This window comes from Rutilus rutilus (assembly GCF_951802725.1).
Source record: "Rutilus rutilus genome assembly, chromosome: 14".
In the NCBI taxonomy this organism is placed as follows: domain Eukaryota; kingdom Metazoa; phylum Chordata; class Actinopteri; order Cypriniformes; family Leuciscidae; genus Rutilus; species Rutilus rutilus.
Genome location: NC_140219.1, coordinates 10,291,610 through 10,319,555, shown reverse-complemented (window position 1 = coordinate 10,319,555; position 27,946 = coordinate 10,291,610). Strand labels below are relative to the sequence as shown.

At 37.3% G+C, this 27,946-nt stretch overlaps 3 protein-coding genes across 6 annotated transcripts in view; 1 reads left to right on the top strand and 2 right to left on the bottom strand.

Moving 5' to 3' along the window:
* The first annotated feature begins 273 nt into the window (after positions 1-273).
* Positions 274-8,575, top strand: ppid (peptidylprolyl isomerase D). Its single transcript, XM_084430409.1, has 10 exons — positions 274-466; positions 1,127-1,267; positions 1,530-1,636; positions 2,548-2,736; positions 3,085-3,207; positions 3,871-3,977; positions 4,254-4,398; positions 6,655-6,741; positions 7,534-7,576; positions 7,685-8,575. The coding sequence occupies exons 1-10, from the start codon at positions 382-384 to the stop codon at positions 7,771-7,773; spliced, it is 1,116 nt and encodes a 371-aa protein (XP_084286535.1). The 5' UTR covers positions 274-381; the 3' UTR covers positions 7,774-8,575.
* Positions 8,210-17,089, bottom strand: etfdh (electron transfer flavoprotein dehydrogenase). 2 transcript variants are annotated; one of them, XM_084430407.1, is made up of 13 exons: positions 16,874-17,089; positions 16,056-16,202; positions 14,399-14,628; positions 14,050-14,131; positions 13,753-13,871; positions 12,859-12,936; positions 12,408-12,554; positions 10,974-11,114; positions 9,954-10,097; positions 9,707-9,875; positions 9,427-9,609; positions 8,886-9,107; positions 8,210-8,736 (listed from the first exon to the last, which is right to left on the bottom strand). In XM_084430407.1, the coding sequence occupies exons 1-13, from the start codon at positions 16,926-16,928 to the stop codon at positions 8,573-8,575; spliced, it is 1,881 nt and encodes a 626-aa protein (XP_084286533.1). In that variant the 5' UTR covers positions 16,929-17,089; the 3' UTR covers positions 8,210-8,572. The 2 variants fall into 2 exon arrangements, with proteins under 2 accessions (XP_084286533.1, XP_084286534.1); XM_084430408.1 differs by having other exon boundaries at positions 16,898-17,089.
* A 7,823-nt stretch (positions 17,090-24,912) lies between these two features.
* The window catches only part of rxfp1 (relaxin family peptide receptor 1), a 49,909-nt gene continuing 46,875 nt past the window's right edge, over positions 24,913-27,946 (bottom strand). For 2 of the 3 annotated variants that reach the window (XM_084430290.1, XM_084430291.1), the window contains one exon: positions 24,913-27,925. In XM_084430290.1, coding sequence (XP_084286416.1) covers positions 27,615-27,925 — 311 coding nt within the window. In that variant the 3' untranslated portion in view covers positions 24,913-27,614. The remainder of the gene's footprint in view (positions 27,926-27,946) is intronic. The other variant, XM_084430292.1, reaches the window with a different exon arrangement.

Here is a 27,946-nt window from a genome sequence, read left to right as displayed (position 1 = left end):
GGTATTTTGAGCTAAAACTTCACATACACACCCTGGGGACATCAGAGATTTATTTTACATCTTGTGAAAAGGGCATTATATCACCCCTTCAAGAACTTTCTAGTAGGCTAATCATCTCTTGATTAATTTCAAAATCGATTGAAATTTTGAAAAACTAATGGCATGTTAAGTTTTTGGATGGGAGGCCTATGTGTTTTGTTTCATGTGTCAAGAATCATTACGGTAGTTATAGAAATTCGGTATAGACTCCACAGCAGCAGAGGGCGCTACACGCTCACTTATGCTTCAGTTACAAGCTCACCGGTGCTTCCTTTTCACAGAATATTCCAGTTACCCCGTCCAGTCAGAATTGGACCCTTTTCCCTATCAAAATCCAAGAAAATGTCAAACCCAACTCCTGATGCCAAGCCTGGAAACGCAGACAACCCTCGGGTATTCTTTGACGTAGATATCGATGGTGAAAGAGGTCAGAATATTTTGTTTTTCTTTAGAAAGAAGCTGAATGACTCCATGCCTCTGTCTGCTGCCACATGCTACTTAACTGCTGCTTAGAAGAAAGAAAAGGAGTAAAGAAATAAATGCACTGAACTCAACTAGGGACACTACTATTTAGAAAAGCAACATGCAGTTTCTCGTTTTGCCATTGAACTGTGTTAGTGAGTGTTTTCTGTACTATATATACACGAGGCAATTTTTTTTTTGTCCTCTACTTCATATATCGTAATATATGGGATACAATAAAGTCGCACTTAAAGATTGTAATTATTAGGATATCACAATTGAGTGTACATGTGGTGTGAAGATATATTTTCCCTCTTTCTCAAACAAATGTTTTGCTAAATGACTTTTTTTTATCAGTAGTAGTATTAAATAAAGTATATAAAAAATGCAATAAATAAGAAGAAAAGATGACAGCGCTTCTCATTTCTACTCTTCAGTTATAGTGAGTAACTCTTCGGGAAGTTAAACTGTAGATTTTGAGATTATTGATATCTGTAAAGCAAATTCAATATGGTCAGATAAAATGCTTAAACCAATAAATAAAAGTGGTCAAAATATGCAGCCACAGATCACCTGATGACTAGATCTGATAATTCATTCCTGATGTTTTTGTTTCTCTTTGCAGTTGGCCGTATAGTGTTTGAGGTCTTTGCTGATGTGGTCCCTAAAACTGCAGAGAATTTCCGTGCTCTTTGTACCGGTGAGAAAGGGATCGGTAAAAGCACCGGAAAACCACTGCACTTCAAGGGCTGTCCATTCCACCGCAGTGAGTGTCCTGACCTCCCGTTTCGATGGAGACGTGTAGAACTATCTAATGTGCATAATGATCTAATGGGCAGGGTTAGGCCTAGGAAAGTCATGAAAATTACTATAGTGAATAAGCTTCTTTTTTATTTCTTTTTTTTTGTATGCCGAACTATAAAATATTTAATTGCTCATGTCATGCTTGCAAAATAGTCTTATTAGTCACCACATTGACCCTCTATAAAACAATTAATCAACTTTGTATTTCTTATTGTACCCTTCAGTCATCAAAAAATTTATGGTCCAGGGTGGAGATTTTTCTAATCTGAATGGAACGGGAGGAGAGAGCATCTACGGGGACAAGTTTGAGGATGAAAACTTTTACTACAAGGTACCACAGAGCTGCTTTGTCAAGTCAAGTCAGCGTCATTTATAGTTCTTTTTACAATGCAGATTGTTTTGCGCGTAGTGTCTCTTTACAAAGTGACATTGCCAATTACTTGTCTGGCATGCACAGTGCAGCGTGTTTAGTCGTTTCCGCGGATGCGTGTGAACGGGAATCATTTTAATAAAGTTTTCATCTGTACAGAGGAAAAACGTTTGTCGTTAAAAAAAAAGAACTTTTGTCGTGTCGATGAGGCCTTCGCAGGGGATAGTATAGTTGACACGGTCTCTGCTGACACTTCAAGGCTGCTTTGTGTTCGTGTCTAGGCGCAGGTCCTTCATCTGATCTGGATACAGCCCGGATCCGGCTGACTACGGTAAACCTCAGGATAAACAGAGAGACTCATGTTAGTGTAGATGTCATTCTTCTTGTGATGTAACGAGTACATCAGGTTTTATGGGGAGTGTTCCCGGTTCCGGCTGACCTTTGCTGTAAAGAATAAGAAGTCTCATCATTTGCTCACCCTCGTGTTGTTCATATCCTGTAACACAGAAGTAGTTTAGCAGAATGTTCACGCTGCTCTTGAAAATTGTGGAAATCATGATGTAGGATTCTGGTCACACCACCCATCCATCTCTAATGAACGTCAAACCTTGCTCGATGCACATATTCAGTGACAGAATTTTTATTTTTAGTGAGCCTTTCGTTTAATTAACCAAAGCCATCAGTCTGTGTAATTGCTTAGAAATTGCTCTGAGATTAAATATACCAAACACAGCACTTGATTCATCTCCCTGAGGCATCCGCTAATTTCCTGGTGTCTGCTCTGAGGAATAAATGAGACGTACAGTAGATACACCTTGTGTTTCTCTTGAATTAAGTGGTGCTTCATTAATATGGTTGTGTCTCTCCCCCAGCACGACAGAGAGGGGCTGCTCAGCATGGCCAACGCCGGCCCCAACACCAACGGCTCACAGTTCTTTATAACCACGGTTCCCACGCCGCATCTGGACAACAAACATGTTGTCTTTGGCCAGGTGGTGAAAGGAATGGGGGTGGTGAAGAAGCTGGAGGGGCTGGAAACAAAGGAAGATAATCCTGTGAAGGTGACCATGTTAAATGCATGCAAAAAATGTTTCACTCTTTAAACGCATCATGACGTTGTGACATCTGCTGCCATGCTTAGAAATATAACGTGACCGAGATCTTGACTGGTCCTGAAGGACAGGTGTGTGTGAGATATTTTACAGGCATTTAGTCACCATTATCAAGATTTAATAGTCATGAAATTTAGTCTGTCACCTGTTCTGCACAGGTGAACTAGCTAGTGTGATAAATTGGCTTTTTGAAAGGAGTTGACATTGTGTGTGACCATTTCTCTCAGAAAATACATTTTCCTTTTTCCAGTGAGCAATTGAATATATTTAGATTGATTGTAACTGTCTCTCTCTCAGCCCTGCATCATTGCTGAATGTGGAGAACATAAAGCGGGAGATGACTGGGGCATCGCACCTAACGACGGCTCAGGAGACACATACCCAGACTTCCCGGAGGACTCTGACATGGACTTCAAAGATGTATATAATATTTCAAAATATGCATATACAAGCTTATAAACTTTAAATGACAAGTTAATATTGTGTTTGTAGATATGGCCCTCTAGGGTCACATATTTTTATATATATATATATATATATATATATATATAAAAATATGTGACCCTGGATCACAAAACCAGTCATAAGTAGCAAGGGTATATTTGTGCCAACAATACATTGTATGGGTCAAAATTATCGGTTTTTCTTTTATGCCAAAAATCATTAGGATGTTAAGTAAAGATCATGTTCTATGAAGATATTTTGTAAATTTCCTACCGTAAATATATAAAACGTTTATTTTTGTGAATGAATGCAGCACAATCACGAACATAAATGGGCAATTTTCTCAATGTTTCGATTTTTTTTGCACCCTCAGATTCCAGATTTTCAAATAGTTGTATCTCGGCCAAATATTGTCCTATCATAATAACAAACCATACTTCAGTGGAAAGCTTATTTATTCAGCTTTCAGATGATTTGTGACTTTCATTGACTGGTTTTGTCATCCAGGGTCACATATATATATATATACTATATATATATACTTATATTACACAGTATTATAGTATGATAGCTGAAATTTCACATGCTAAAAATAGAAATTTGTCAAATCAATCAAAACTTAATCTGTTCTCTTTCTAGACAAACAAAGTCTTTTCTGTGGCAGAGGATGTGAAAAACATCGGGAATAATTTCTTCAAGGCTCAGAACTGGCAGTCAGCCATATTGAAATATTCAAAAGCTCTCAGGTGAAAACTCGAATCTGCCATTAAGCCCCATTATTTCATTATATCCAGCTTTCTAGACTTAATTTCAATGTGTCAAACCTTTTAGAAAGTGCTGTCATAGCACTTTTCTCAAATTCACTCATCTCATGATGACATTCCTGTAAGTACCTGCTTGATATGCAAGATCTCTCACTGTGTAATCTAAAGTAAACGTTGCTTATAACATTTGTGAATGTGCCATGTCTGTACGCATCATTGTAAACCAGCAGTGTCACTAAAGGTTACTTTGGTCCACAGGTATCTAGAGTTTTGTGGCAGCATCTTAGACGACGATAGTGCCCAAAAGAAGCTGGAGCCCACGGCCCTGAGCTGCATTCTCAACACGGCGGCCTGCAAACTCAAACTCAAACTCTGGCAAGAAGCACTCGAGAGCTGTGATGAGGTAACATGGGATCTTCTGACATTTGAGCCGTCTGAACGGTGTCCAGTTGCATTGGGGTTAGAGGATATAAGAAGCAAAGGACCTCAAGATTTCTTTATAACATATCTCAGCCATTCACCGCACTTGAAATAACCTTGTCATGGTCGCTGCCATTTTTAGATCACCAGATGCACTCTCTCTCTATTTAGGGAACAGTTGAAATGGAATAAGTTGACTAATTTCTCGAAAGGGCCTGTAAGGGTGTGTTCACACTAGAGAGGCACCGATTACAATTTTCTAGGCCGATTCCGATTTTTCATTGAATTTGACCTGCCGATACCGATTTTAGCCGATTCCGATTTCATTTTTTCTAACCACTTTACAGCACACACAAATATTTATTTTCTATCTTTTCTTTAATAGAACATTTTACAATTTGCAACATAGATCATTTTTTGAACAGATAATCGCTATAAAATAGAACTATATAAATTACTCCTGGTGTGGGAAATACACACACACACACACACACACACATATATATACATATATATATAGCCTTGCAGTATAAAGATATTTCTATAATTTCTGGCTAGTTTACTTTATTTTTTATAATCATAACCAAAACTGAATAATGAAAACAAGTTTAAATGGGTGAGTCTTCGTTTTCTTTTCTGACATAGGCTACTGGAGTTCTTGTTAAAACACACTAGACATAGGCTACTTATTCTGCGCATTTTGAGCACTTTTTGTGTGAATTCATTTTTAGTTTGTCCATCAAAAGTGTGCTTTCACTTTAATTGAGCTTGAGCAGCGTAGCAAAAATAGACCCGCCGAAACCCGCGCTTCACTGCTGCTCACGTGGTGTGAATGCACTCCTTTTCCTACATGTGTGTGCACGTGTGATGCTGATGTTGCGCGATGTTAATCATGCGGCGCCCGAGTGCATTTGACCGGCATAAAATCGGCATATGTCCGACTGACCGTCCGGTCACCAGCCGATCAATCGGTGCATCTCTAGTTCACACTTGTAGTTCAGTTCTTTAGGTCTGGACCAAAAAAGAAAATTATACATTTTGTCCTGGTTCGCTTAGCGTTCACGCTGTTATTTTAACACAGAATCTAAAGATACAGAATAAAAGGTAGAAGAATAAGGTCACAAGCTAATTGGACAGCTTTTAGGATGTATATTTTAAAGACCGAACATTTAAAACAATGCTGTGTTCTGGGTTAAATGTGCTTGTTGTATGTGTAAATGCATATGGTGGTATATTTACTAGCTGAGAACTTATAAAATGCGTAAAGGAGTCACAGACCAAGGAGATGACGGTTATGACACCTGTACTGAACTGTAGTGGGCAGTGCAGATCCTGTGACAAGAAGAACCAGGTCCTTTTAAAGGGGTCATGACATGAGAAACCAAATTTGCCTTGATCTTTTGGTATATAAGAGGTCTTTGTACCATTGAAACTTCTTGCAAGTTTCATGGCTTAAGACGTCCTCCCCATTATAAACGAAGCATTTATTTAATCAAGCTCTAATTACAGCTTGTTGGGGATCCATGGTAAGAAGTGACGTCACGGTACGAAGTGACGTACCAGTCGTTTGCATATGACCGCCTCCAGCGCGAGACAACTACGCCTCATTTCGCATCATCGTCACGCCCACAGGTGTTCAGTCGACGTGCAGCGAGTGGGTCTGTTTACAAGAAGATTGCGATGCCACGCAGATGTGTTGTTCCTGGCTGTGGACAAACAAAATCTTTGAATATGCTGCCGAACGATCCAGACGTCAGGGAAAAATGGATGCAGTTTATTTTTTGCGGACGTCCCAGGGGTCCCTTGGGAAAAGGTCATTAATCACTAAAATGTAAAAGTTTTTTGTCCAAAAACTGTAGTAAATACTATAATTGCACCTAAGGGAACATAATAAAACAAAAACCATGTCATGACCCCTTTAAGGGTCACATCTTGTGACATTACATCCTGTTTTTGGTTAATTTAGATGTATTTGGTCCGTGTTGCATTCCTATTTCAGTCAGACCGCACTAGAGTTTGTTTGGAAGCGGACCGAGTCCCACTGGTTTGGATAGCTGCGTTCACAATTCAATTTACACTTCAAATGAACCGAAATAAAAGAGGGATCACACCCAGTGTTTGCTTTAATCGAACCAAACCTGCCAAGTGTGAACACACCCTAAAACTGTATTTTCTACTGGTTTGTGTGGTGATTTGTGATGTTTTATTTATTATAACATGGTAATATTCTTTTTCTCAGGCTCTGGAGCTGAACCAGTCAAACACTAAAGCGTTGTTCAGGAGAGCTCAAGCCTGGCAGGGGCTTAAAGAATTCAACAAGGCCATGGTACAAACACTACACTGAGTGAAATACACATTTATCTCACTCTAAATCGCTGGTTCTCAAACTTTTTAGGGTGGCAAGCAAAAAAATGTGTAGAGCGCAAATCTGGGGAAATAGTTTCTTACCGTTCTAGTGCTCATTGTAGCTAAAGAGACTTAAGAAAAATGTTAATTGATCTTGGTGCTTTTGGTCATTTAGATTTATTTTATTTTACTTCTCTGATAAATAGTTTGAGAACCACTGGCCTAAACACCTTAAAGAAAACAATTCAATTCTGGCAATACATAATCACCCTCATGTCGTTCCAAACCATGTATGACTTTCCTCCATGGAACATGAAAGAAGAAGTTATGAAGGATGTGGTATTTCTCTCTATCCATGCAGGTGGAAAATAGATTGGAGCTTTCAGGCTTCAAAACATGATGCATTATTAATTATCTTTGACAGTTTAATTAAGATTATTTCAGCTAGTTACCAAGGAAACATTTCTCATTATAATTTAGTTAAAATTGATGTACTAAAATAAAAATAAATAACTTTTATTTGACTACAAAAAAAAAAAAACTATTAGTAAAAACTATAATTGTAGCACAATGATACTAAAATAACATTATATTAGACATAATCACTCCAATTACTCTGCACAAAGACCCGAGGTAAAATGTCAGAACATTTTAATAAGTACTGTATTTGAATGAATCAGTCTTTCAATAATAGGAAATTGCTCTCATTTACATGACAATTTGTTTCTGCGGATTGACTTTGAGCACTTATCTTTTGTCTTTTTAAACGCAGATCGATCTGAAGAAAGCACAGGAGATTGCACCAGATGACAAAGGTTAACCAGCTCTTTACAAATCTATTATGTTAAATTTAGTTTTTAAAAATATCTTTGATTATGATTTGTGAATAGTTAACTTGAACATTTTCCTTTCCTCGATTCAAGCAATTGGAAATGAAATGCTGAAGGTGAAGCAGCAAGTGAAAGAAGAGAAGGAGAAAGAAAAGAAGATTTATGCCAAAATGTTTGCGTAAAGGAAACTGCAGTGACCTCACTCCACACCGTCCTACCTGCATATGTTCATTTACGTTGCACTTGTCTTAGTAAGTGTATAGCTGGGTAAAAAAATGCCTTGCTTTGAAGTCTCTAATTTAAAGGTAAAAATTCAGGTTTGGAAAGAGCTTCATATGATCTGTACCATGTGTGAGATGAGTTAAGGAACAAAGTTTCTGTGCATTTTTAGTGAGCTGACCCTAAAGAGTGACTTTGCAAAAAGAAAAATTCCTGGGTTCATTTGTCTTAACTGCTGTTTATTCATTCTGTCGATCGATTGCTGACTAAAACAGCAAAACATTTGTTTATTTGTGAAATAGGAATTCGCCATGTTAGTTGTGTGGATTAAAACAATTAATATGTTCAAAGATTCATGTTTAAGATTGTGTTTTTAGTTCTAGAAAACAAACCAACAGATTGTGACAATTAATTTATTTCTACCAGTTAGTTTTCCAACTTTGACAATATATACAAAACTGTCAGTTTACAGTTAACCGCATCATGGTGAGCTAAAACGTCAACTGGTTGTCAATCCAACACGCTCCTTTGTCTTTTAATGACACATTCCTTTGACAGACGTCTTTCAATACATACAATTTTATCAAACCTGAAATATGCAAAGCCACTTTATGTAATTACACTTCAAGCTCATATCACAGGATATGAGGACATTCTGTCCCTTAGGCACATCAGAAGGACTCTCAAGTCTTTAAAAGCATTGATTATGAATCTATGCAATGTTCCCCAATGATGATATAATAAAAATATGTAATGCTGAAATCACATGCCGTTGTATGCTGGTCCGCCGCTGCCCTCAGGCACAACCCAGTTGATGTTCTGGCTGGGGTCTTTTATATCGCAGGTCTTGCAGTGGACGCAGTTCTGTGCGTTAATCTGTAATCTCATGCCATCGCCCGTCTCAAGAGGAACATACTCGTACACACCTGTGGGACGAGGGATAAAATGTATCAGCTTGTTCACCAGATGTTTTCATCAACTTGTGGAGCATGTTGATATTGTGTGCAACCAAAAGTCTAACGAGGAGGTTACCATTTAGTTTCCATTGCTATGTGTAGCAGAAACAGTTACGTACCAGCTGGACAGAACCTTTGCTCGGGACCGTCGTAAATCGCAAGGTTTTGGGCCACAGGAACACTGTCGTTTTTGAGCGTCAGATGGGCTGGCTGGTCATGCTCATGATTAGTCCCACTCAAGGCTACAGATGACAACAGATCAAAGCTGATCTTCCCATCAGGCTTTGGGTACTCAATGGGTGTACAGTCCTTCGCCGGCTTCAGCTGAGCACAGTCCAGACCTTCAGGACAAGCATTTGTTTTAATAAAATGCACTTTTGCCCATTTCCAGTGCTCAATAAATATATACAATCAGTTAAATGAAATAAATGCAAATAAATTCACGTTTACATAATTTACATTAATAATGCAAACACATTCAATGATAATCAAAATAGTCAGTTCATAATGAAACTTTTCAAAATGTAATTTTTTACCATAATCTTTGTGTTCTAATAGCTCAGAATAATGAATTTGCATCTATTTGCAATGTCGTCTTTGATACAATGATATGAAGGAAAAGCTTTTGATATTAACAAGCAACCACTTCTCAGTTCTTACCATTATGCTTCAGAGTCCATGGTTCTTTTCCTCTTAAAATCCAGTAGAAGATTCCGGTATATACCATCCCTCCGTAGAGTCCAAAGTAATTATGGAATGACGGTCTGATGTTCCTCACAGAATACAACTCCTTCCAGATCCAGGACTTTTTAAAAGCTTCCTCATATTCAGGAATATAGAGACCTAGCAGAGAAAAATGCACACAAAAAAATACTCTAGGACACCTTTAATATTCTGAGTTACACCTCAGCTAATTTGCAAAGATGTCTGGGTTGGCCACCTGCTGTTTCCGACTGCAGATTCTCATCTGTGATTTTCATGAAGGCTGTCTCGGCTGCCAGCATGCCACTCTTCATGGCCGTGTGTGTGCCTTTGATCTTGGGGACGTTCATGAAGCCCGGACTGCACCCTATCAGCATGCCGCCTGGGAAGGTCAGTTTAGGAATCGACTGGAGGGGAGATCATGGATGTGAGAAGTTAAACAAAGAATAATAATTTATGTTGAGAATTTCAAGTCGCCGACATGCCTGGAAACCTCCTTCATTAAGGGCTCTGGCTCCATATGCTATCCTGTTGCCACCCTCCAGGGTAGACATTATCAAGGGGTGATGTTTCCAACGCTGGAATTCCCTGAACGGGCTCAGGTAGGGATTAGTGTAGTCCAAACCTACCTGAGGAGACAAACAAACATTTGCAGTTTACCATAGCAGAATAACTGCACTGACCCTTCGCAAAGACGAGCTGGACAACGGGGCTTTGAGGATACAGCAATATTAAAAACTGAAGATGAGAATGCACAATTCAAAATCAACTGACATACACTCCACTGTTTTTGAAAAAAAAAGTCTTATGCTCACTAGCTGAATTTATTTGATAATAAATTGTAAAATATTTAAATCAATTAAAATATTTGAATTTAAAACATTTCCTTTTATTATCAAGCTTATTGGAAACAACAACTACTAGCCACAGACTTCTGAACGGTAGTGTATCTTCAACACTGTATATCTCAAAACTGCTCAGTACTACTAACTACTAACAGTTCAGCAAGCGAAATATACTTAAGGGAAAATAATTCAGAGCAATCATGAGATTTGACATAGTTCTGTCAATCAAACGCTGCACTGTATCTCCAGACAACCGTGACCAATCAGTACCATCCTGAGTATCCGTCATCACTGCAGAACTCCTCATGACTTCTGGAATTGAGACTAGTCTCTATGAATCACATGCATTCCATGAAATGCCTCTTTAAAAAGCGAAGTCATTTTGATATGCTATATTATCAACAGGATGAGGAAATGTCCTCATAACCAGGAACACTTTCAAAGTTCAAAGCCTTTTCACACTCTAGCGCATCATTTTAGCTCATGAAAGAACATGATGAATGAGGTCAATAATATCTCTACAGATCAAAGCATTCTGACAAAGACATCAATCCAGAACATTTAGTTTTAAGATTAAGGCTTCAAAGAGGACACTTGCAAGTCCATTGAAATACTTCAATCAGGGTTTGACCCAGAAGGTTCAGAAACAAGATAACTTACAACAAAGCCCACGGCCACCAGTGGTTCTCCCTCATTGAGGTGGTACAGGAAGGAGCCTCCATATGTGTTCCTGTTCAGAGGCCAGCCAACCGTGTGCTCCGTCCGTCCTGGGTGCCACTTCTTCTCATCGATAACCCAAAGCTAGAAAAAGCAGTGTTTTTTATTTTTTTTATATTATATTATTTTAATATTAGCAATTTCTATACAATAACATAATAGAGATGCACCAATACTAAGTTTAAGCGCCAATAGCGAGAGCCGATTACTCAAAATGATATCTGACGATATCGATAGTTTGATTTTCTTAAAGAAAGAAAAGAACTCTCAATTCAAATTTGTATAGCACTTTTCACAATACATATTGTTTCAAAGCAGCTTTGAACTCTCCCAACTAATGCTGTACACTACACAGATAACCATCTCAGTTGGTACATTACTATAATACTAGAGGTTCAAATTAACAACAAAGCCCAAACCTTTATATTCAACTGCTATTTATTTTCAGATTAAATAATGTATACAACTCAGTTGCACATAAGTTCGTTTTCATTAACAATTGTCTTCATGAAAAATATATTCAATAATACATATAATTAACAGTAAATAAGCTGCTCTATAGTGTTTTATAGCTAACTAACAAACTGTGAACATTGGATAACTTTCTTTAATTAAATGCAACTTTAAGTGACATTGCTCACAAGCTGTTTTATTGACATCTTTCTGCGGTTAAAAACTGATTGAGCGATTAGATAAGACATGATACATTTCTGTAAGTTGTACTGTATCTTTCAACATACCTTCTGATGTTCATTCATGCTGTTTTTGTGCTATAAGTTGCGCACACTGAGATCTGTCAAGTCGCATTTAAGAACAAAACGCTATTTATTGTTTGAAATTCCTGATAAAATTGACAGAATTTGAAAGCTGAGACTTTAATCAGAAGTAAAGCACAAAGCTCTTTGCGATCATTGAATCGGAGGGAAGCTACAAATAAAGTTTGGTGTAGGGAGAAACCACGGACCTAGCAAATAGGGTCAGATAGAGCCAAAGTTGTAGTCTAAGATGTTTTTCCACCCCCTTTTGATTGACAGGATATAATCGGCCCTGATCATCGGCTGTTTTTAATCAATCTTACGAAGGCCGACAGTAAAAATAATTGCTTTTATTGACCACTACTGATTATTGGTCAATACATCAGTGCATCCCTATAACGTAACCCTGTATTATATATCAATATAAAATATTAATAATATTAACACCACATGCTGATGAGACTAATGAGCTCAAGCTTTCAAATGAAAGCACTGACCCCTTGTGCAAATATTAACTAGCTGATATCACTACAATTGTCAGTGAAAGGGGACATCAAACTGAACAAGGAAATGTTTATGTATGCAAGTTTAAAGCATCACCCAAGCATGCAAGTTCTTGTACCTCTTTGAGTCCAATAGCGTATGTCTGCGGCTCACAGTTCTCCCTGAGATTGAACTGCTTGTAGAGTTGCTTGGCCAGGTGCCCGTGACAGCCTTCCCCAAACAGAGTGACCTTAGCGTGGAGCTCCATGCCTCTCTCAAACACATCCTGGAGAGTTTAACAGAGTGTGAAATGTGATGGTAATAGCACACAAATATGCTTTTTGCACATCAGAATCACTTTAACCAGAATTACCCTTTTATTTTTTCTTACAGTGCATCTTCCGCTGTGGTTCAGAAAGTAATTTAGCCTTTTATAGCATTTTTCTTATGAATATAAATCACATAAATCAAAAAAGTGTGTTTGAAATGTGTACTTAGAGAAAAAAGAAACTGTTTCATCCATCTTCCATTGCATATTCTATTCTGGAAGGTACATTGATATATAAAACCTTATGGTGATGATGACAAACCTTTGGAGACCCATCTTTAGATATGCCAACATCATTGGTTGCAATTCCTTTCACACTTCCATCCTCATGAAACAGCACCTGGTGTAAAAGACAAATTCACAAAAGTTTACATAAGTCAACAGGATGTTACAATAAGAAATCAATTTACTTGTTTAGCGATTTCTATAAAAGTTCCTACCTCCGGGTAAAAGGGAAAAAAAGGTAATTGTGATTTTATTAATTATAATAGTGACTATAACTCACAGATGCAACTTTATATGGCATAATGTGACTATTATAACTTTGTCTTACAATGCAACTTTTTATCTCTCAATGAGAATTTTAATCTCTCACAATATGACTTCATATCTCATAACTGCAAATATCTCAAAATTATGACTTTCTATCTCACAGTGACTTCTCTTTTTTCATCTTTTTATTGCAGCAGCGAAAACATTGTTTTAAATCATTACTTTTATCTACAGCAACTTACAGAACCCTTATTAAGTGTTACCTCTGCTTTTAACCAATAAATGTCTTATATTCTATGACTTCTTCAGTTGTTTTTGATTCCTGTATTTTTTATTTTTTATTTTTTTTTATTATAAACTGCAGTCACATTATGAACACAGTGTATTTCAAGACAATCTGAGAATAACTACACAAATGTACATGTCTCAGACTTTTCCATGACATTTTTAAAATCACCATCTGCTTACTACAGGAACAACAGTACTGAAGTTAAGTAACTTATTCCAGGGCCAGTGATTATAGTGAATGGATCATCTTATGGGGTTTGAAAAGCACATAACTCACAATACAAATTACAAGCAATTACAGTACAAAAGCAGGTCTAATTAATAAAAATTAACTGCATCATTAATATAAGCATTCAGATAAGGAAGGTGTTCTGACCTCAGATGCCGCGTAGCCTGGATACAGCTCCACTCCCAGCTCCTCTGCCTGCTCCCCAAGCCAGCGTACAAAATTCCCCAGACGAACTAAGTAGTTTCCATGGTTATTCATTGGAAGTCCTGCATTCACAAATTGCATTTAATTGCATCCATATGACTAGCTCTAAAAGAAAACCATTTAGGACACTGTGACACATGAAGACCATTAATATATTAGTTTTGACATTTTGAAAGTCACATTGTGTGAAGTTGTATAACTCTCTAAATTGAGCCATATGCAAGAATGACAGTCTCCTACCTGGTAATATTGGAACAGGAATGCGGTATTTTTCTGTCAAAATGGAAAATTTGTCTTCTGTAACTGGAGTGTTCAGTGGCGCCTGTTAGACATGAATCAAAATCAGTGTCTTGGCCTTCATGGTCATAATTTTTTGCGTCAAGACAATCAGAAAATGCATATAAAAACACATAATACATCATAGTAAACCAGAATGCCAACATATTTTCCATATTTGTAAAAGTCATTTTAATACATGTTTATTTTTCATTTAAAAAAAGCAATATAGCATTTGCAATTCTTTGTGTGTTAAGTTCACAGATCCCAGTTGGGACAGTATGTATGTGTTTGTTTGTTTGTTTGTTTGTACCCCTCTCTCCTTCCAGTCTGGAATAAGCTCATTGAGTGAAGTGACCTCTAGACAGGCTCCAGACAACGTGTGCGCTCCGATCTGAGACGCCTTCTCCACTACACAAACCCGCAGCTCTTTCTCATGCTGATTGGCCAGCTGCTTCAGCCGAATGGCTGCTGACAGGCCGGCTGGACCGCCACCAACAATGACAACGTCTGCCTCATCAGCGAACCGTTCCATTTCCACCCCTGTAAATATGAAAACAGACAATCACAGTGTCAATCACAATCATCTGAGCCTCTTTTTAATACAATAGAGAATTGTTTATTATTTACTATATACACACATTTATTAGTAAACTCAATATTATTACTCTCATACTGACTTCCAAGGCAAAAAACTTTGTAAATTATTTTATCAGTGTGTATGCATTAAGTCACAAATTCTAGTACAGATTCTTTACTGTCAAAAATATAATCTTACACCGTTTCTACACCGGACTCACGTCGTGCTGCAACAGCCAGAAGCTGTTCACACCGGACACGAACAAAGCGACTGTTGTGTTGCAAATTTGTCCTTTGTATCAGAGGTAGCACAGGTGCTTGAAGTACGTCAGAAATAGAACGGGGGGGGGGGGGGGGGGGTGGCCGCATCCAGTGTGGGCAGCATCACTGATTATAATGGATTATAATGGGTTCTTGCGTCTGGTGTAGACACCGTATTAAGTACAAAGTAATTGTATTAACATATTATAGTTTAGAAATGTCTTCAGTTTGGCACTTAACTGATATAATGCTGGCTTGTGGGCAGTTTTACTTTTGACTCACAAATACCAATAGCTATCTATAACTATATAATGAAAATATTTTGATACCATTTATTTCTGTCTTTTAAGGACAATTCACACTGTTTTTCACACTGACAGACACAGAACAACGCTGAGAGTCACCAGATTACAGCACGTCACTTCTCCAACATTCAAATCCCAAATCAACATGTTTAATCAGCGAAATCCAGCTCCGACAAGACGGCAACAGAGTCTGACAGGGGGTAACACACTGATCCGACAAAACCAGACCAAGTGTCTGTTGCCGTCTGTCGGTACGGTGTGAATTGGGCTCTACAGGCCTAAAAACGTTTTGGTTACACTTTACATTAGGTGGCCTTAACTAATATGCACTTCCCATTTGATACAATATACGTATATACGTATTAAGTACATTATGTTGGTGCATTGTAATTACATTTAAAATACTTTCATTTAATTAATATCTGTACTTTGTTAACTTTACCCCTAACCGTAACACAAACCCTTACCCCTGAGCCCAATTCTACCCCCTAATCCTAACCCTAAACATACCTCAAAATCAGCAGAAAATGTGGGAGTTTTCCAGAACAACATTTAAATCCATAGTCTTGTAGGTATTTAATATTAGCACACAGTAGTTAAGGTCACCTAATATACAGTGTGACCAATGTTTTAATTCTCTCATAAATTCCAAGGTTTTCCCGACCAGTAAATAAAATGCATTCTGAATTTCTTTATGTTCTATCCAAAAACAACGTCAAATCTTCATCTCTCTCCTCAGCATGTGGCAAAACTTCTCCAGCCTCTGTGTTCACTCTCACCTCTAAAGGGGATCATACATTGATAAGATAACATCACAGAACTGACCTTCCCATCGTGGGTCCTTATCTCTGGGGTACACTGTGTAATGAGTGGTAATTCGTGGCACAGATGAGGAGGAACACCGTGAGGAGTACAACTGAGGTGCGACATGCTCCGCTTGAACCGCCTTTAGTGCACGTATACACCTCCGTGCTGCAAAGAAAAAAACAGGTTGTTTTGCCCTCACTCCAATAAACAGGTCATCAGAGAAGAGAAGACATGTCGCTGACAAAGGGAGGAAGTTATTTTCACTACAAATTACAAGGGCATGTGGAAAAAAAAATATGTGCACGGATAAATAATTTATAGTAAATACTGCAATATTCCATAAAAAATTGTAAATTTTGATTTCATGGTGACTTTACATATTGAATTACCCCATAGTATAGTTTTATAAACACACTGTGTATAAACTGTATACTGGCCATGGATCAACTTTGTATAACAGGATAAGCTGTTACAAAATCCACTCTTAAGTAACAGGCCATCTAAAAGAAGCAGACAGACTTGTAAGCTGTATTTTTTTTTGCTCACAAAATTCTGTTTCATGCATATGTGTACATGCAGGAACGCGTTATCAAACTGTTCACTTCAGACACAAGGACACATCTGACCAATATTCGAGTGACCTTTGCCCTACTTTCCCTGTGTACTGAACAGGGTTGTTTTAGCTAGCTAGACGAATAAACCTATAGTTTAAAACACGAAACATGGCATGTCCCGTGCATGCATGAATAATAACAACTTAACAGGACAGTAAACATGCTTTCGGGTTAACAGAATAAAAGGTTTACAACGTTCTGCTAGCGTTCAGGCTAACTTACATGGTAGGGAAAGTGTGACAGTACCTTGGAGGGAATATCTACAGGCTGGAAACATTTACGGAGCTGAATGTGCCGCTGTGGCTCTGGACAAGTGCTTCCCGTGGTTTTCCAGGTTAAGTGTGGACAAACAAATATCACCCCTGTTTACCCTGTTACAAAATAGGTGACATAACTTAAGTTGAGCAGCGCGTCTATTGCGCAGGTCAGAATGACGTCAGAAAAACGCGCTGATGACTGCTGATCATGAGCTCATATGGATAAGAGTTACAACGTGTTCAGGATAGCGTGGCATAACTGTCCTTCTGTTTAGCTTTCAGGCAAACGTTTAATTTCGACCGCAGGAGGCGCTCTACAATCTGATATCAGAGAGAGTGTAAAAATAAGCTAAAATAAAATAAATTAAAAAAAATTAATTAAAATAAAAAGAATGAAGAAGCCTATTTTGGGGACCATTACAGATTTGTTTTTGCATTGTGACAATTTTTTTTTTCATGAAAATTAACCTTACCTTGTTTCTACTGAATATTGCAGTGTTTATTAAAAAAAATATTAACTCATGTGCCCTACTCTTTTTGTGAAGAAAAAGTAAATACTTTTGAGTGTGTAGCAGAAGAGTAGGCTAGACAAGCATTGGGACATAGCCTACTGTCACGTCGTAAAATTGTGTCTTTAAACTTTTAAAGGATGCTATGTCGCATTACGCGCATCCTGTCAAACTGGCCTGTCAATCATTTTGTCACAGTTAACATCCTCCACATTTCATTACAATTAAATTTCTACCGTTTTGGAGAGAAAATAAGAAGCGCATTGATCTGTCAGTCAGTCTTTCATGCAGAGACTCTACTTATGTTTGCTGCATTCAAAACGGATCTTTATAAAAGTTCATTTCGTTGTGCAGATGAAATATAACACAAATAACATTAAATAAAAATAAAAAATGTTTCATGTTAAATGTTGATTATTAGTCACTCAAACAACTTTATCTATACCTCTGTAAACCATGCCATGTTACCATTGATACCATTTTTTTTAACACTTTTTATACGTGTTTGTAGTTCTTTACCGCATCCTCCACCAAAGCGTAATGGGTTGTGGGAAATATTAGCCTAGAGGCCCTGTCCCAAATGGCCCCTTAAGCACTCGTGGTCTTCCTACAGGTCCGCACTTTCGTGACATAACGCCACTTTGACTGGCGGGAAGAAGGGCATCGAGGACGCATATCGACCTCAAAGGGGGCGCTCGTGAGCACCCTTCTCAAACCTAAAATCACAAATGGGACACCCTATAAGGTCTCATGGACATAACGGACACACGCACGTGTGTGATGATGTGATGTCAATTCGAACAAAATTAGGCCAAAACAAACTTTGTTTGGAGATCGTTTTGGGAGTTCGAAACAGCTTGCCAAAGCGAACTTTCTGTCGCTGACGCTTGACGGAGGGCGTGTCTGAAGCTTGTGCTGATGCAACCGTCATAATGACAACAGCCAATCACATTACTTTCCGGTGTTGCATGAATGCAATTGGCTAGCATCTGCGCTAGGGTATTTGCATAAGGCAATTTGATTGGCTAACGCCTGCGGTAGCGCTTGAAAAGTTGAAAAATTTTCAACTTATGCCGCAAGCATCGTCAGTGATGTGAGCAATGGAACCCAAAATTCAGTTCAGCAATGTATGACGTCACCCATTCAAAATAAAATGATAAGTGTTAAAGGGTTAGTTCACCCAAAACTGAAAATGATGTCAGTAATTACTCACCCTCATGTTGTTCCAACACCGTAAGACTTTCGTTCATCTTCGGAACACAAATTAAAATATTTTTGATTAGGACTACTGACACCATGTAAGTAAATAATGTCTTCAGTCGTTGTCCCTCCTTGCTACTCAACATGACAGCAAGATTTTGAAAAGACTTTGGTTTGTTCCCTAATGTTATCAGTCTCCCAGTCGTTCTCCATAGTCAAGCCACAAACAGTAGGAATCTAGCAGAGTATGGGTTGCTACTCCCTCTTATGACGTCATCACCCAGTTAATGTAAAAAACATGCTACCTTTGAAGAAACCCCAATAAATGTTATTTTAAAGGGACTATGTGTAGCTTTTTAGGTATTTTATTATCTAAAATCAATATTTTTATTAATAAATATGCCCTCAATGGTGTACAAATACCTATGCCAATGATCAGACTAATCCTCGTAAACGAAGAATTTATTATCTTTATATACATGGGACGGGTAGGTCCACGGAGGCTTCCATGTAGTTCAGCCATCTTGAAAAACTATATTAGCAGAGAGGGACAAAAAGTACTAGGCCAACGCGTTTCCACAACGCGTTTTCGTTCAGAACCAGCATCACGTGACTGAAGCCAGCAGAAGCGGAGGAGCAGAGCAGTGAGAGGCGCTTGTCACTGCCGTGGCAAGTTTAAAAGGATGCACTGCACAGTTATTTATACACCGTTCATTCATACATATGCTGAGTCACAGGATGAGTCCTCGTCGTCGAAAAAGTCCAAAATAGGCCGTAAAAGGAAACGTGACCGGAGATTACAAAAACAAGGGTTAATGTCGGGATAGCTAATGCAGGAGAAAGCTTTCAAAAGAGACCCTGAAGTTGCCTGCTTTCTTCTCGACAGGTAAGTCAATGTTACGGTCTTAATTACAAGCTTTTTTTTCATTGCTTGGTTATATACTTTATTAGACAGTAGAACATTTATAGTTAAAAGTTAAACAGGCTCTTTGATGAATAGCAGCTATTGAGTAAAGTAACGTTAGAGAAGGCTCTGATGATGATGATATCTAACAATGCACGTACTTCAAAAAATATAACGAGTAAAGAAGGCATTACTACTAATTACCATAGTTAATGTTTTTCACTGTCAGTAATTCATACTGTAACATTCTTTTTTTCGTTGATTCAAGTTTCAGTTTGTTTTAAATAACAAACCTGTTCACCCGAAGAAAAACTCGAAGTGCTATTACAAGACATCCTGTCATAGCTTTTTAGTACATAACGGCTACCGTAGATGCAACGCGCATTTGAAAAAGCGAGGCGCTGGAGAGCATTATTCGTTTGAATGCAAAATACAATTTCACCACTAGATGGGAGAAATTCCTACACACAGTCCCTTTGACGCATTTTAAGACAGAAATGTTTCAATATATACATATTGAGCACTTTCATTTAGACATTAATTGGTTGTGGTGGTTAACCTGCAATTTACACTTTAATGCGGACACCCTGTGTGAATGTACCGTTATAGTAGAAAACTAAGTTGTACTTCTGATGAAACGAGGAATGGAAGAAAATTAATGACAAGTGTATTTGAAACAAAAACGCTTGTTGAATTGCATTAAAAAATAAATAAAAAAATGCATTGCATTAACCATGCTTGCATTTTAATGCATTGCATTTTTTGGGGCTTGCATTTTCATGGGCTAAAATTCAACATGGTCGTATATTTAAGCTGTGGATATTTAAATTCAAAATATTTCACACACTTTTTCATTATTACAAATTATATAATCCATATTCACCTTTCAGACTTCATTTCCAAAAATATTTGGTCTGTTTAAAAATACAACCTATTATATTAGACAGGCAATCTTCGATAAATTTTATTTCACTTTACAAATTCAGTGGGTCAAATTCAACAGAAAATTTAACATTGCTCATCCAGGAACTGCAAGAATAGCAGTAGAGTAGCAGTAGAGTAGCCTACTGATTCATAATCTCCATCTGTCTCACCAGCAGGGTGTTGACGAAGACCAGAGCAATGGCTGAGAGAGTCATTCATTCACAAAATTAGATTTACAGAAATTGAGCAAGCGGTAAGTATATGTGATGATTATCAGAGCCAGTAGGCCCTACATATGCGGAAAAGCCGATAAAGACACAAAAGCTGTGTTTACATTTAATTCACTGTCTTCACGGTTACTTTCCCTGTGTGCATGTAATCAGCTTTCTCTACCATGAACGAGATTATAATGTTATTCCCCGATGCTGATGTACAGATCAAATTTTACATTTGAGGAATACTGAGGAATTACATCTCGGTTGCGATCAGCTCCTCATCAACAGCTTCAGCGATTATTATGTGACTGTGTTCGGCTGAAAGAAGAAAGTCATATAGGCCTAGAACAAGGATGGCTCGAGAGTGAGTAAATTATGGGATAATTTTAGGTGAATTATTCCTTTAAATTTGAAGCAAAAGACCGCGGACTTCTCACACAACCCAGAATAGCTCAGATGACAACAACATAGGCTACATTGTTCCCTTGTATTGGTGAGTTGCTACTTTGGTGCTTTAAAGGTAGGTACACTGAAAAAAATGATTCTGACCCCTTGTAAATGTTACATGTTTTTATCTGGTTAATTTCACTGATTATAATGTGTTATTTAATCCTACTTATTTTTTATTATTAATTTTCAAATTCACTGCCCTTGTTTAAAACAAGTTAATTTCATTCAATTAAAAGTAATTAGAAAAAAATAAGTTTAATTCAATTTCCATATACACTGTAAAATGAATACGCTATATCTACTCAATAAAATTGTGCAGATTACAAGCAATATTATTAATTAAATGTAACACATTATAATTGAGTAATAATTAATCAAATTAATTCCTTAAAAGTTAACCATTTAACAATTTTTAAACAAAAATATCTGAATAACAGACAGAAGTCAAAGATGAATTAAGAACTCTATTTTGTATTGCCAACATTGAAGACACCATGATGTTAACAAGCAGAATCACTGAAGGAGAAAACTGTAATGTTACAACTGTAATTTTAAGTTACCATCATGGGGATCAGTGTGTGTTTTAGTTGGGCTCTTTACCCTGAAACCATTAACTTTAGATTTTGTTTGGCTGCTGTACCTTATAACAGCCAGCTGAACAAATAGAAAAGGTGATCTGATGGTGTTGGTTGTGTTTTAACATAATCATTATTTCACAATCGTTTGACCTGAAACACTGAAACCAATCACCTCTGAACATAAGCTCATTATTTATTCATGCAGCAATGCATGATGGGAGCCATGAATGATTTTTGATTGGTGGCACCCAGAATGCACTGCAACATGCTTTATAATTGTCACCATTGTTGAGATTCACAGGCTGATTCTTGAAAAAATGTAGTAAATTCAACTTAAAATAGTTTAGCTAAAATTATGAATATTATTAATCTGAAATTACTTATAAAATATAAGTACAACCAATTTACAAAATATAAGTACACTCAACTTAAAAAATATATCTGGATTTAGATAAATTTATTTCGTGCAACCCCTTGACATAATAAAATTAAGTAAATTCAACATAACATTTTTTTCAGTGTAGGTAATCCTGTTCAGAAACACTTTTTTTTATACTGGGTGAAATGGTCCTTCCATCCTGATAGTAGTCAATACATTATGTGTTTAGAAAAAGGAATGAAAAAAATCAGACCTCTGTAGCAGCTGCAGGACAGTAAAAACTCTGACCAATCACTGCCATTCGGTGCGAATGTAAAGAACCAATCAGATGCCTTCATGTCTCGTGCCCGCCCCGAGCCCCACTGCGCGCGCTGCCCTGCGTGCACTCATCACATGTCACCGTTCCCGGAAATATTCAGCTCAAAGCACGCACCTGCATATGCAGTCAGCGAAGGCAAACAAGGCAAAAACTACTTCCTCGGACCCTGCCCGCACTCTTGAACGACCTCCTCTGCTTCGCCCTCAACCCCGGACCTGTCCTCGAACCGACGATGCGGTACTTGTCTCCGGACTCGGAGTGTACGTTAGTCTTCATTAGAGTCAACAATGTTTTCATCATGGAAACTGTTACATGCAAAACACCGTATATGTTATGAATCTTACACGAAATTCACCTTCATCACAGTGTAACTGATGGTAATGGAAAAACGTGTATCAATGCAACCTGTTTTTAGTTTTGCCTTATAAATATAGCTCGTTACCGAATGAAACTTTACCATTATCGATATGCTAGCTTGATAGTGAGTACTAAAAGAAATCTTATTTGTTTATATTCATAGTGATAAAGTTAGGTATTTTATTACATGTGATTCTGACATGATGTCATTGTATGTACTGCGCTCCTTCCTCTCCACTCGTCTCAGGTAATAAATGCGTCTTGTTCCAGCCTGAGCGTTTGGCGTCGCGCGTTCATGTGTTTTGGGGGCGTGGCTTTGGAAGGAGCTCAGAAGGGAGGGGGTGGAGTGAATGGAAATGATGAGCTGTGTTTATTGCAGATTAAAAGGTCTACAGTCACTCGATTTTTATATTTTCTTTTTCAGAGTACTTACATTTTAATTATGTATTGGTATATAAAGACAGTTTAAACAAATTTGGAATGTTTTTTTTTTAGAAAAATGATTACCTACCCTACCTTTAAGATTAATGTTGAAAGCCCCTGATCTTTTTGAAGATCTCACGTAATAGACGTCAAATAATATAGATTTTTATATAAATTCTTTCACTTTGTTTGCCCTAGCCTAGTGGTGGTGATGAAAAAGAGAAAATAAAGTTTTAAAGCCCTAATTATCTTTTCCGGCCAGTAGGTGGACTGTCAGTCGGCAGGTTTTAAAGGGCAAGTTCGGTATTTTACACTTAAAGCCCTGTTTACAGATCGTTTCTGATGAAATAGAACGGTTAAGATTAAAATTTGGACACATGCTGCTGTCCCGAGAATTTTAGGTTTCTTTCGCTTTCGCCCCCACCTTCAGAATGGCTGCATATGTGCACTGGAACAATCTTTCATAAAACGCGTTAAACTTTCGTTTACAAAGACGTGAAACTCGCCGAGTGGTCAGGGGTGTTCACTGATATGCTCACACAAAAAGAAGCGAAAGAAACCTAAAATTCTCGGGACAGCAGCATGTGTCCAAATTTTAATCTTAACCGTTCTATTTCATCAGAAACGATCTGTAAACAGGGCTTTAAGTGTAAAATACCGAACTTGTCCTTTAATAAACCGTTATTGATTCAAAGAGCTGATAGGTAATAAAGATGTTCAGTGAAATTGATAACGTGCTTAATAACTGTGCACACTTTACTATGTGGGTTTTAGATAGTTTTAAGGTCAAATGGAAAATAAAAAAATAAATTGCACTCTGCAGGATATTGAAGTTATTGATTCAGGCACCCCCAAGAAAACTATCCTGCAGGAATTGTGGAACTGCTTGTTCTCTATTTAAGGAATTTATTTGTTTCTGTATCTGGTTCGGTCTGCTTAGGGCTTTTAATGGACTAGCTAGGTGGCCGTGAAATTGATTGTCCCGGTTTTAAACTGTGTAAACTCTGTGAACTTCTGATAATCCAAGAATACACAGAGTGGACATTATCCCTTTGTTCCTCCTGTGGCTTTGAAAGATAAAGATAATTCAAATGACTGACAGATGTCTCAAATTAAAACACCAGGACTGCCTTTGCACCTCACAGAATAAGTAATGATATGTCCTATGGAAATCAAAGAGCTCATACAATATCTGTTAAGAACCTGAATGCTGCTTAAACACGATTGGCTAGATACAAATTATACTATGTAGTATATTTAGGCTACATTTTGTTCAAAAAGCAGCAGTCGTTAACATGCTATACATACATTTTCAGATGGACAAGAAACATTTTCTGATTAACAGAAAACCTCATAGAAGAAATTTAAATTCTGGAATGTGATAACCCATGTCTTCACGGCATGTACTGTATCAGTCCCACAAGATAGAAATTATATATATATATATTAAAATAAATAAATAAATTGTTATAGGGCATTTGTGTTTTTGTTTTACTAGAAACAGTGATGATTAGTGAAGCACAGAATGTATGTAGGAGAAAGAATGTATGTAGGCTGTTAAAAATAGAGATATCACCATTGGAATGAGTGAATCACATCCTTATAATGTCATACTTCTTGACACCCAGTACATTCTCCCACCTGTGAATCATTACCGACAGGTGAGTTTTGCACGAAGCAATATATAACAGCTTTATCACTGACAAACACTTTCTGATATAGTGAGTTGAGGAAGCATTGCAATCGAACAGTGAAATGCCAGGAATGTTTATTATTATTATTATTTTATTTGTCATCTTTACATTCATAAAATGAAAGGTAGTCTCTTTGAAATACTTGTCACAAAAACAGGACTTTCTCGAGGGAAACATGAAAATATCCTCTTCATTTGGTGGGTTGGCAATATCAGAAAACAATATTTGTAAATGATCACAGATGTAAATTATACACTTCCATATGTAAGAGAGGAGCGCTGCGAGAGTCTCACTAATGGTGTTTTATTAATAATTAGGTGACAGCTCTTTTAAATGTGTCCCCTATGCAAAGTCATCCAACATAAAACCCTTAAGTCCATGAACTGCTCAGAGGTCTTAATTATTATATCAATCAAATAGCATCTGGGTTACTCACGTCATGTCATATTTCACTTTTTTTACAATTAAAATATGCATCATTAAATATAATACACTAAATACTATAATTTTGAACACTTTAATATTTAAATCAAATATATTGTTTTTTACTTTATAGTAATTACAATTAGATATATATATTTTTTTTTTATGGTAATGAGAATTTGGGCAGAAAATGTGTTTAAATGGCACAGTGCAAAAATGATTTAATGTCCTAAATATGGCTTTATTGTATTTTCATAAAACAAAATATGATTTATTATTTCTTTATTTCAATTTTTGGGTTGAAATATAGCCTGAAATATAACCTCTTGACGTGAAATTCATCCCACTACATCTTTAACATGTATAACTCCCTGAATGAAGATGGCATTGTGCGTGCAGGCAGAAAGTTTCAGATTAAAATATAAAAATAAGGATGACCAAATATAATGCATGGGTTTCTATTTGTAAAGTGAGTTATTTCAATAAAATCTGAGAACTAGACCTTCTAATGATCCAAGATTAAAAACAAGGTAACAGATTTGATATTATCACTTTGTTCCTCCAGTGGCTTTGAAAGAGAAAGACAATTAAAATGACTGACAGATGTCTCTAATTAAAACACCAGGACTGCCTTTGCACCTCACAGTATAAGTAATGATATGCCCTATGGAAACCAAGGAGCTCCTACATCTTTGGCTAGATAAAAATAATTCTATACAATATATATTTACATTTTGTACAAAAAGCAGCAGTCATTTACATGCTACACACATTTTCAGATGGACAAGAAACACGTTTTAAACACTGAATAGCTGCACACCACATTGAAAAGACAAGATGTCAATCAATACAACAGACAGGGGCAAAAGTCGAATGTATAACACAGGCTGATGGTAAAACACTAAGTAAACACTTTTATTAATCAGCCATGTCTTTTAAGACCCTGCATGAGTCACTACTTGTAAACAAACTGATTAAGCCTTATAAATGGCTTATCAATACAATACAATCAGATGAATTGTGCTGTTATGTCCCTGTTGAAAAGATCCGCTTTGCTGGCATGTTGTATTTTGGATGCTGGTGTGCTGATGCTGTCATCATTTACTAACCTCCACGTTGTTACAAACTTATACGATGTTCTTGCTTTTCAGCTGTTTTTGCCTATACAATGAAAGTCAGTGGGGTCCAAAAGTTGCAGCGCTCCAGTGGCTTTATCCAAGGTGCTACTTTTATATCCTTTTTTGACCTTAAAACTTTTAAAATTTTCATACAATCCATTTTAATTTAGTTAAAATATTAGCAATCAAGTTTTGTTTTTTAAAATGTCTAGGCCTATATAGTTTTGAATAAAAAAAAACCTTTTGATTAATTTTATTTCCGTTTTAGTTATTTTAGTACATCAAGATGAGCTAAATGATGATGAGAAATTTTGCATTGGAAACTATCTGAAATCAGCTTAATTTTTGTTGTATTTTATTCAGTTAACGTTTATCTTATTTCAAGTCAAGTCAAGTCATCTTCATTTATATATCGCTTTTAACAATGTAGATTGTTCCAAAGCGGCTTTACATTGATAATAGGAAAATAAAGTAACAGAGATTGTTTTGGCTTTACAGCAGCTCTAGAATAAAGTTAGTGTCCAGCTAAAGTTAGTTTTGATTGATTCACTTCCATCGCAACGATCATTAGTTATTAACTTAGGGGCCGCTAACACGACACCGTTTTAACAGAAAACTCTTAAGTCCTTTCTGCGCAAACTTTCAAAAACGCGAACCCGTGAGAACGCTGATGGCGTGCACGTGTGTATTACGAGTTCAGTCTATAGGTATGCGTACAAAACATTGTTACAAAATCAAGTAACAAATTATTTTATAGGCTTAGTTTTAGTTTAGTTAACTATAAAAGCCCTGTTTTGGACCCAAATGACATTCATTGTATGGACAAAAACACACACATTTTTTCTTTTGTGTTCTGCAGAAGAAAGAAAATCAAACGAGTTGGAATGACATGAGGCTGAGTAAATGATGTCAGAATTATAATTTTTGACTGAGCAATCCCTTTGACCAGCAGTTCTCCTTTGATAAACCAGCACAAACCAGCATAAACCAGCAGGGGTTGCAAACATCTTGCTCTCTGTCTTCGTCTCTTTTTGTCATTAACACACACACACACACACAGTGCATCATTATTATCCTTGCATGGAGACATCCACACACACACACACAGTGCATCATTATTATCCTTGCATGGAGACATCCACAAACATACAATTTTTTTTTTTAGAAATGTATGTGCTGTCGGATGCAGATGGCAGGACCATATCAGACCACCTCATGTCCCGTTCGGCCCCTCCACGTGAAGTAACTGGGTGGTCCCGGAGTTGTGTGACATTTCAGACGGATGTGCCAGGTAGTCCGGGGAGCAAAGGGTTTGGCTGTTTTCCTGCAGAGGCCACATTTCCTGCCAAGTAAAGGAAGGTAGATGAGGCGGATGGCTGCTGAGCAGGGGTCTCCTCTGCCTGTAGTTGGACCACACCTGAAGCAGTGTCTCTTTAAAGGGCCGTGTGGTCAGCGTGTACAAGATGGGGTTCAGAGCGCTGTTGATCGGCAGAATGAAGATGACGACCCACGAGCTGATGGTTCCTGCACAGGGTTCAATTCAGA